Source organism: Crocodylus siamensis, chromosome 2, assembly GCF_052110815.1.
Source record: "Crocodylus siamensis isolate JL-2025a chromosome 2, ASM5211081v1, whole genome shotgun sequence".
In the NCBI taxonomy this organism is placed as follows: domain Eukaryota; kingdom Metazoa; phylum Chordata; order Crocodylia; family Crocodylidae; genus Crocodylus; species Crocodylus siamensis.
The window spans coordinates 267,010,487-267,020,509 of record NC_143396.1 but is presented as its reverse complement, the minus strand read 5'-3'; the positions used below and the strand labels follow the sequence as shown (position 1 = coordinate 267,020,509).

General features: G+C 42.1%; 1 protein-coding gene across 3 annotated transcripts in view; it reads left to right on the top strand.

Moving 5' to 3' along the window:
* Positions 1-265: 265 nt before the first annotated feature.
* Positions 266-10,023, top strand: part of ASB2 (ankyrin repeat and SOCS box containing 2) — a 49,586-nt gene continuing 39,828 nt past the window's right edge. Inside the window, exons 1-3 of one of the 3 annotated variants that reach the window (XM_090033918.1) lie at positions 266-526; positions 3,618-3,757; positions 9,018-9,277. In XM_090033918.1, the coding sequence (XP_089890044.1) occupies positions 3,653-3,757; positions 9,018-9,277 (365 nt within the window). In that variant the 5' untranslated portion in view covers positions 266-526; positions 3,618-3,652. Of the gene's footprint in view, positions 527-3,617; positions 3,758-9,012; positions 9,278-10,023 lie in introns of all 3 variants that reach the window. The other 2 variants (XM_090033916.1, XM_090033919.1) reach the window with 2 other exon arrangements.

The window sequence follows — 10,023 nt, the reverse complement described above, 5'->3', positions numbered from 1 at the left end:
GGAAAAATAGGTGCATAGAAAATCTACCTCTGGCTTTCCTCCAAAATACTGAAACCCTGCAGGACAATATACTTTATTTCAAAATTATATTGCAATTTCTTTTTTTTTCTTTAAGTTCCAGAAACATGCCCATATATGGTCTGCTTGCCAGAGACAATAAATAATGATGTAATAGAAAGGTCAACTTTGTGTCATTTAGCTACAGGATGCTTGATGAAGTGAAGTTTTACAGATTAATGCAACAAAGAGGGACTTAAGGATGGGCAAACATTTTTCCACTGTATGTTCAAACAGGAAATCTGAGATTGAGAACAACTTATATTTTGGCTTGTATTCGTTGATCATGGGGTGATCCAGAAATAAACTCCAGGCTTCAAAGAGAGAGTGTTTCAAAGCTGCCCTGCAGTAGATCGAGCCATCCAGGGAGAGGAGGGAGATGAATGCTGCTGGGGGTTTTCTGAATTAAGGCTTAGTCAAGGACATAACTCTTTTTCAACATTAATTTTCATGTTTCAGAAACAATAAGGTAATTCAAATCTGCATGCTTTAAACTTATTCTTTGCCATACTTCAAATCTGTTAACTTGCTATGACTCTGCACATGCTTACACAGATAATATTTTTAACTTAATAAAGTTGGTTTAGTTTTTTAAAAAGATAAATAGTGAAACACTCAGCACTTACATTTTATTTTGGAGTGGTTGGAAAGAACAGCCATTACGGCATTTATTTACTCTTCTTGTATGTAGGGACTATACTGTGTCTTTGATTCTGAAAAAACACTTGCAAAAATAGCTGCTGGTATTGTTATGACATAGCTAAGGCACTGGACAGTGCATGTAGTGTATAAGGTGTAGAGTAAAAGAGGAAAAGGACTTCAGTGGTTTCTTTACTTCATTTATACAATTGAAATGGTTGCTGCAAACAGGCAACTTTAAATTTCACTCTGTGCTGCTAAATACAATTTGTCAAGAAATAAAAGTGTGCAGATATATGTAGTCCCTTGCACCAAAGATTTTGTGCACAATCATGATTTGATGGTATTATAAGAGTTGCCAAACTTACTTCATAAGCATTTGGACATGAACTGACAGCTGGGGCTAAGATGGATTTGTTTACTTGGAAAGTTCTGTCTGGAAGCCTATAGTTGCTTTTTTCAGCATCATACTATAACTTGACAAGATTGCATCAACTGTTATGGCAAAAATATATCTGGCTGTTGCTGTTGGTAATCTGTAGTCTTCTCTATTTCTCTACAAATGTTAGTTCCAAAGGTTTTTGAACACCAGTTTTCTGTTTAAAATATTCATGATATTCTTGCTAGCAGTACTTGGTAGTCATAATATACTCGGAAACCTACAGAGATTTGACTAGCAACCTACAAGAAATATTGTCCGGTCCTCAGATGGTATAAATTAGCATAGTTCCATTGATTTCACCATAGGAGGACCATAACATGCAAAACTAAAAGCAAAAGCTAAGGCCGGAGACCTGTGAAGGATATACATAGTTTTGCCTAAGCAAGCAGTCCCTTTTACTTACTTTCTAAAGTTTACAAGTATTCACTGCATTTGGGCCCAAATAATGATTTTTTTTTTAAAAAGCTAAACTGAGTAAATCACTCCCTAACTCCCTCATTTGGGGTTTCTTAATTCTGAATCACCTTGGGTTTGTACTGAATGATAATGCACCGTAATGGAGGAGTGTAAACAGTAGATACTGAATATGTATGGGTATTTAGGTGGCAGTGAGATAAAATGTAATCAGCGCCAGGGCAAGCAAGGTACCCCGCAAGGCTCTTTTAATAACCTCTTCACTAACTTTGACTTACTGTCACCTTCTCGAACATCAGGAAGTAATTCTGCTGCATGGGTCTATTAACCAGAGTTTGGCAGTCTTATTAAATGGTGTTTTATGGAGGTACTGGCAAGTGCTGTTGGCTTCTAATAATTGCTGTTTCTAGTAATTAGTGGCATTTGCTGTGGTTCTAGAAGTTTAGCACCAACTTTAAGTTTACTCCCTCTACTATTATTTTTACCTGTGTTCTGTCAAGGATCAGGGGTCTACTATGCACAGTCAAAAGGTAGTTTTGGTTCCAGGCAGTTTAAGTACAATAATAAGCTAATTTTATGTATCTGTGGTTTTTACAGATAGCAATGCCTTTACTTAAATCAGCAAGTGAGTAGTCACATGAGAAGTATCATTGATTTCAGTGAGATATCTCATGTGTATACTGGTTCACCATTGCACAGAACAGCACAGGCACAGGCCACAACTTGGCCTATTAAATTACATTATGTTTTCGTCATTGTTTATGCCAATCATTGACATTTACAGTATGTGCCTGACAATCTGTATCTTTCTTAGGCAAATTTTCATTGAAATCAATGCAAGAAAAATATGCATACATAGCAAGAAGGACTTTTGCTTGTGTGAAGTGTACAGGCTCAAGCTCTAAGTGGAGATGTCTGTGAACTGAAACCCAAGAAAACCTGTTAGATCAAGTTGTTACATAAGGCTATCACTGACAAAATTATAAAATAGAATCACTAAGTTAAAAGGGACCTTCAGAATCCTCTGGCCCAGCTCCCTGTATGGATGCAGAATGTGCCATTCCTAATTCACCCTAGACAAATGCCTTGAAAACTTCCAGTGAGGGAGATCGTGCAACTCACCTGTGCAGTTTGTTCCATTATCCTGCTGTTTTTATATCACACGGGTTTGATCTGAGCCTGCCTTGTAGTTCTGCTAAGGAGTGATCAGTAATAAAGCAGTTCACAACTGAAGGCGAAGGGTTTTGCAGTGCAGGACGACAGTCGTATACATCAGAGGTCAGGTTCTGTTCTTGGAGGATACCCAGAAGTTTAGTTTAGCTGCATGGCAGAGTAGGTTCCTGTACTTTCAGGGAATTCAAGGACATTCAAACAAAATTTCCCTTGCCAAGGGTGGGGAATATTCAGCTTAAAGCAAATTAGTCCCATGGGCTGTTACAAGGCCATTTAAATTAAGGCATCTGAACAACATACCAGAAAAATTAATTTAGCTGGAACAGTGACTTACCAGCTCTTGTTCTGTGGCAACAATCAGCAAGTTGGCTGTGTTTCCAGCAGGCACAGATCCAGAAATGTTGTTTGTGGAGGTCCCTGGAGCAAGAGAGAAGGAAACAGTCATGCAGGGGAAGAAGTCGTGGATTGGAGGAGCCTATACATTAACTAATTGGTGGGAACATCTGGGAAAGCTGACTGACTCCCTGACCTTTCCGTGCATCTGCCCCTGGTGCTCAGGACTATATAAAAGAAAGGAAAAAATGCTTTTTATTCCCATGGGTTTAGGTCAGGCATAGTACTCCTCAACCATGTGAAGGCACAGTCTCAACATGAAACAGATTTTTTTTCCCTCTGGTGGAACCTTGCTGAACTATCTCACAAGAGAAGTATATTTTCAACCAAAATCTGAATAAAACACCTAGTTGCTATACAACATGGAGAGATTGTTATAAGCCTGAGGTACAGCATAGTGAAAAGCACATAGGTCAACATTTTCCAAATGGCAGTGCCTGAAATTAGGTGGAACCTGGGATAGTAAACTTACCTAACTTTTTGAATGTCCTGGCCACAGACAAGAGCTGAACAAGGATATAAGAGGGGGACCAGATGGAATGGGCAGGCTGGTCTGAGCAAGGGGGTCCTGATGGGGAAGAGGAAGAAAAGAGACCAAAAGGGAAGAGGATCAGAATGATGCAAAGCAGTGCAGGTGAGGTTCACTCCTTGGTTGTTCCCCTAAACACTTGCTCCCCAAAGTTTACTAGGGCATTCCAGAAAGAAAGCAGAGAAAATAGAAAGAAGATAAGAAAAATCATGTAAACAAAGTGGTTCTTGCTTTTGGGTCCAAACCCTGTCCCACCCTCTGTAGATGCAGAGGGTCCCTGACACTGCTGAAATAGCATGGCTCAACTTCTGAAGACCAGGATGCCTGTGCAGAAGACTTTATGCCCCTGTATATGCTGTACCCAGCCCAAAATAGTCTTCTGGGGGACTGGATGGTGAGGGGCTTTGCTTTGTGTAGGACCAGATTGTAAGATTCAGTGCTGCAGCTTCCACTTCTGACGTGCCCTGTCTCTTATCAGGTTACTTATATCTGGGTTTTGGTTTGGGGGATTATTCCTTATCAATTATTTGTTTAAGAATGATTTAACCTGTATCCAGTAGAACAGGAAGAAAGCACCAAATTGCTTGGTTAAGATGACACCTCTGCTTAGAGTACAACAAAATTTTACAAAAATCAAACTCATTCTCAGGGACCTTCCCTGTCTTGATGTGCATGAAAATAGAGACCTGTAACTAGAGAAAAAGTGAAGGCCAAACCTGGGTTTGGTTTGATAAAGAATTGGAATTTCTGCCTCTCTCAGCTGTTTCCAGCATGTTTTGCAAATTCCTAGAAGTCAGAAATGTGGCTGTGACACCCTTTTGACAGCCTTGGGTCTTTTAAGTTGGACGACAGTTCTTTGTGTTGGGCCCCATAGCACTTCTTTCTGAAAGATGAGTCAGTGGTTGGAGCTGCTAACACTGTTGTTTTTGCACACCATGGGACTCTTGTCATAATATTTAGATAAGCAGAGAGCACCAACATTATTTTTTTTCTCTTTGCAAGTGGGCGGATTGCTTAACCCAGATAAAAGAAGCAAGAGCTAAAATAGGAACTGTCCAAAGATTCATCCTCCCATCTTTCCCTCACTAAATACTCTGCAGGTGAGGAAACAAAAGAAAAAGAGGGAGGAAGTTGCTGAGCAATGGCCTTCATGTTTAGGTTCTGTAAGGCTTTCTGTAATATGTGACTCCATCCAACTTTATCATGATCTGCAATGAGGCAACATGGTTTCCCGACAGTCGAAGCCTACAAACACCCACTGCTAGAGTATAGTGCGTGGTATATTGGTTGATGGGTTATGAAAGTACCATTCACTATGCTAGGAGTTCAGCAAACCAAACAGTAATGGCAAAAGAAGCCTGTGTCATGGTCCTTGGCTAGTCTATAAAGCAGTGTCAGATTATGCATGGATTCCATAGTGGCTGAGGCAGAAGAGCCAAGAGCAAAATCACTCAAGTTATCAGCTGTTTGGTGGCTAGTCTTTGATCCCTTAGATGCACAGAGGTCATAGCACAGGCCCAAGGCATGACAGCTAGCACTGAAGGGTAAACTGCTAATCAATACTGGCAGTGTGAGAGCTGACTTAAAATAGATTTGAAAAATTTACTTAGGCACTTCTTGTAGGACACAGACAAAAAGCTGGCACATCTTAGAGTACTAACCCCAGCATCCTCTGGCACATAACATCCAGAGCTCCTCTCAACATTTAACTTTCTTTTTTTTTTTTTGCTCCAGCAGTCTAAGGTCACTTAGCAATTGTGTATGTGGCACATAGTACATGAGAGAGCTGAGGATAACATAAAATCTTTATTCATATTCCCTAGCTTTCAGTTTTACTTAAACTCCTAAACTTTTCTTAATCATATTCCTTCCCATGGGACTTTCCACCACATTTAACAGTAATTTTTAAACCTATCTCTTAATGGAGATACATGAAACTCTCTTATAAAACAAGAGCGCTAGAGTAAACCCACCCTAGACAGGCATCTACATGTGCAAGGATGTGGGAGCAGATCTGCTGCTCCCGGTGCAGTATGCTCCCAGCACTCCAGCCCTGCACCGGCCCCCTGAGTCCTAGGCTAGAAGCAGGAAGGGGGCTCAAGTCCAGGAGACAGTTGTTTCCTTGCAGGGGCTGGGAGATTGCTCCCTGCCCCCAAGGGGCTGGGATGAGCTCTGCCACCAGAGTCCAGGCAGGGACAATGTCCCCCTGCCTGGCAGCAGGGAGCTCCTGGCTCTGGCTCCCTGATTGGGGGGGCAGGGGACTTGGAAAGAGCCAGGGGCTCATTGCTGTGACAGATCAGGCCAGGGGGCTGGGATATGCCCCTCCCCTGCAGCTCTTTCCAAACCCCACACCTTGTTTGCCCGATCAGGGTATGGGGCTGGGACCTGCATCTGTCTGGGACAATTCCCTGCCCAGCTCCATAATCACAGAACTGGGCAGGGAAGAGGCTCTCCATGATCATGGAGCTGTGGCTGGGAAAAATCTCCCCAGCCCCTGCTCTGCAATAGAGGAGTGGGGGCTGGAGCTTCCTGCTGCTGGGACATGGGGATATTGTCCCTGCCCAGTCTGCAGGCAGTTCCTGGGGACAGGGAGCAATCTCCTACCTCCTGCTACGCAGCTGATCAGGAGCAAGTTTGCTCTTGGTCAGGTATCTATACGTGCACTTCTGTGCATTTACTAATCATGAGTAAATCTGCTACTTGCATTTGCATGTCTTCACATGCCCCTATGGCACTGTTGTTACTGCACCATCATTTAGTACTTTCTTGTGGAAGTAGTAAATGATGGTGCAGTAACGGCCCATACTGTGCTGTGCTGGCAGCGCAGTTATTTTTAGCTGCTATGTTGCCATAGCAATGTATTATAACGAGGGAGCATGTTGCTGCAGCGACATATCTGCAGTATCACGGTTTGTGCTCAGCAATGCTACGTTGCAGTAGCGTGTACTGCTACAGTGATGTAGTATCACATGTAGATGCACCCTGTAAGTGTCTGCATGTGTAGATGCAGACTCTTACTGTGCAGTAATTAGCTTTATTGCACAGTAAAGCGACTCGCATAGATGTGCCCAGTTACCAAGAAATCTATTACCACTGGCTGTAGCAGTATTCACATGCTCTTTGCTTTTGTAGCCTTGTGCATTACTTCCTCTTAGCAGTTTCCTCTTTCTTGCTCCCTATAAGCTCTTCCAAGCATCTTGTGAGGGTAGCAAACTGCCTTTAAAGGTTAGCCTGCAGGGCAGCTGCTACAAGCATTTGACTTGTTTTAGGATGACTTCTTTTGAGTCCAATACCACTCCATGCCTCCCAAAGATTGAGTTAGTGAGGAGTCAGGCTCATTCCTCTCTTAATGACTGTTCCGTGAAAGGGAATACTGTCCACAATGCATGATCCATTCTTCTTCCCTGGGCCTAAGGGAGACACTACTGGAGCTTAGGCATGCTAGGAGTTCAGGGATGCAGGAGATGGGAGCAGGAGCATGCTTCCAACCCAGACAGCAGATATCCAAGTAGGTTAAGTTCATAAACTTAGGCTGTGTTCACTACTCTGCGCCTTAGGTAGTTGATACATGGATCAACCTTCACATAAAACATGGTCTTTCTGGTTTGGTAGCATTTTGTACCAGCTTTGTTTAAGGTCACACAGGTGTGGCACAGCAGAGAATTGAATCTTGTGTCTGTATAGCCCTGGAAGCACGGAATTTACTACAGGCCAGTGATGGGTGGTCAAGAGGAATATGGCGCTTGCAGAAGTCAGACAGTAATGGAAAGCTAGGACACTGGGCAAGATGTAGAACTGGCTGAAAATCAGTTTGGGTTTGCAGAAAATGCAATATTTTTGGAAATGTTATATCAGTTCAGCACAGTAGAAGCAGCCTGGATGCCACATCTGCAGAGTGAAAAGGCCGTTCTTCTTAATTTCCTTAATAATAGCAACATTACCCAGCTTCAGGGAATTTCCAGAGTCCAGGGCAATGGCCAAAAGCATGCCTGGCTCAGAGCCTGGGTCTTCCATCTTCCAGTGTCCCTACTTGCAGGCACACGCACTAGGAATCCACTTAATGAACCCTATGTTGGAGATAGCAAATGTGCACTGAACCTGAGATGTTGTAAATGAAATATTTGGAGGTCAACGTACCAACATTTTTCAACAAACCTTTTGTTTTGTTAGAAAATTCCCAGTCAGAAGGGACCTGCTGGGTCAACTTGTCCAGTCCCCTGTTACTGCAGGCAAGCATGTCATATTACCTCGTTCATAAACTCATTAAGCTGCATCTTAAAAATCAAATTGGGCGGTTTGCCTTGCTATTCCTGTTGGAAGACTGTCCCAGAATCTCACTGTTCGGGCAGTCAGACACCTGATTTCCAGCCTAACTGTAAACCCAGTTTAAACCCATTTGTTGTGTCAATATTGTCCCTTAGTTTAAATGTTGCTTTTCCCTCCAGAGTGTTTAACCCCTGGTATCACATTATACAGTGTAATCAGCCTTCATTTTGCTAAGCTAGACACCGGCTGTCTTTCACTCTCCCTTCATAATATAGGCTCTCCATTCCTCTGCTCATCCTAGCAGCCTTTCTCTGCACCTGCTCCCATTTGAATTCATCTTTCTTGGACACGGCTGACCAGAATTGTGTCTCCTTCTCTGTGGTTTCCAATTGATAAGCCTCCAGCTATTAGCAGAACCTCTTGTTCTACGTCCTTAAGTTCATGACCTTGTGCTTTGTACTATGAAAGGGGAAGGGAGGAAGAACTGTACAACAACCCATTAGTCTCTTTTGGCTGTTGGAGCCAAGTAAAACACAAAGTGATTTCAGCGAATAAATGGTGAGAAGTATAGAGCAGGTCAGTTCAATAAAGCTATGCTGCTTTACATCAGCTGGCGGTCTGGCCCAGCAACTTCAACATTTTTTCGTCTTCAGTAATCAGTGGCCAATGAATAACACAGACGGAGACATGTTGTTATTTTAAATAAGATTCATTTGTAAACGGTGTCCTCTTAATCCCTTGGTGATGTCCTCTGCTTTTTTTTTTTACCTGAAGTAGTATAACTCTAAATAAACAAAGGAAAACCTGCCTTATGCTTCACTTCTTGTAACTTCCTCCATATATATCAAGAGACATGTCAGCTGCTGCCACAAAGTTGAACTGCAAGTAGTCTAACAAAAAAGGAAAGAAAGAAATCCAACTCCATTAAGTTGCAATGTTCATTCTATTAGTGCAGTCCCCAAAATGTTTTCTCCTGGGTTAAGAATCCTACCCAATAAACATGAAGGAACAAAGCTGACCCAGCATACAGCATAACTGAACTTCATTTGCTTAGTGTCCATATTTTTATTGTATACTTTGTTCCTATTCTGTGGTATAGGTGAGCAGAGCATGGCCACGCAGATTACAACCACAGCAAAGACGCAAAGAGAAATAATAGGTTCTGAGGAGTACAGTCTGTACAGTAGCATGAGTGAAGACGATCTTATTCAACTGGCCATACAACGGAGCTTGGAAGAGGATCCCTCAGGTCAGTCAGCTGCCCAAAGTCATCAGAAATCAGTCATGACAGCCCCGGGAGAGCCAACCATAGCCAATCGGCCCTGCCCTCATAATCCACCACAACAGCTTTACCCTTGGCACAGGTGAGTGAATGACATGGGGTCTTCACAGAGACCACACTGAAGGCAAAAAAAACAGATGAAAAAGGAAAACATTCTTCTCAAATAGTTGTATAAAACAGGCTTGAAACATATAGATTCTAATCTTAGTTTTATTGGTTTAAATCTGAGATGGCTCCACTGAAGTCATTGACATTACTTTGGAATTACACAAGTGTTAATTAAATAGGAATCTAGGCCAGACTGTCTGCTAAAAGTTGCATATGTGTGAAAAAATGGGCCAGTCCAGCACTGAAACAACTCTTACTCAATGAAGCATGTCCCAGAGCCCCCCAAGGAATGTGGCACTTTCCTGAATTAGAGCCACAATATTTCTTCAAATGTAAGATACTCTGGAACTTAAAATACACCTAAATATTCTGATCATCAACTTAAGAAAAAAATGAACCCTCAAATAAAGATGCGTTTACAAGGATACCATCACTACGGCGCATAAAAAACCTTTTACCTTTTTTTAAACCCAGACTTATTACACAGGCCATTTTTAGAGGAAATTTTGTTTTAAAAGTGTATCTTAAGTTCCACAGACTATGGTATTCAGGTGAGGCATGCAAAATTTTAAAGAAAAAAGTCCATGTGGAAAGCAGAATATTTTTTATGTTTTCCCTATGCAAAAGAAATCACAGACCAGACAAAATACATATCTAAAACACTGCCATAGACAAGTTCTAGGTCATGGCTTTAGGGTGCAAGACAGCACCAGCAGACAC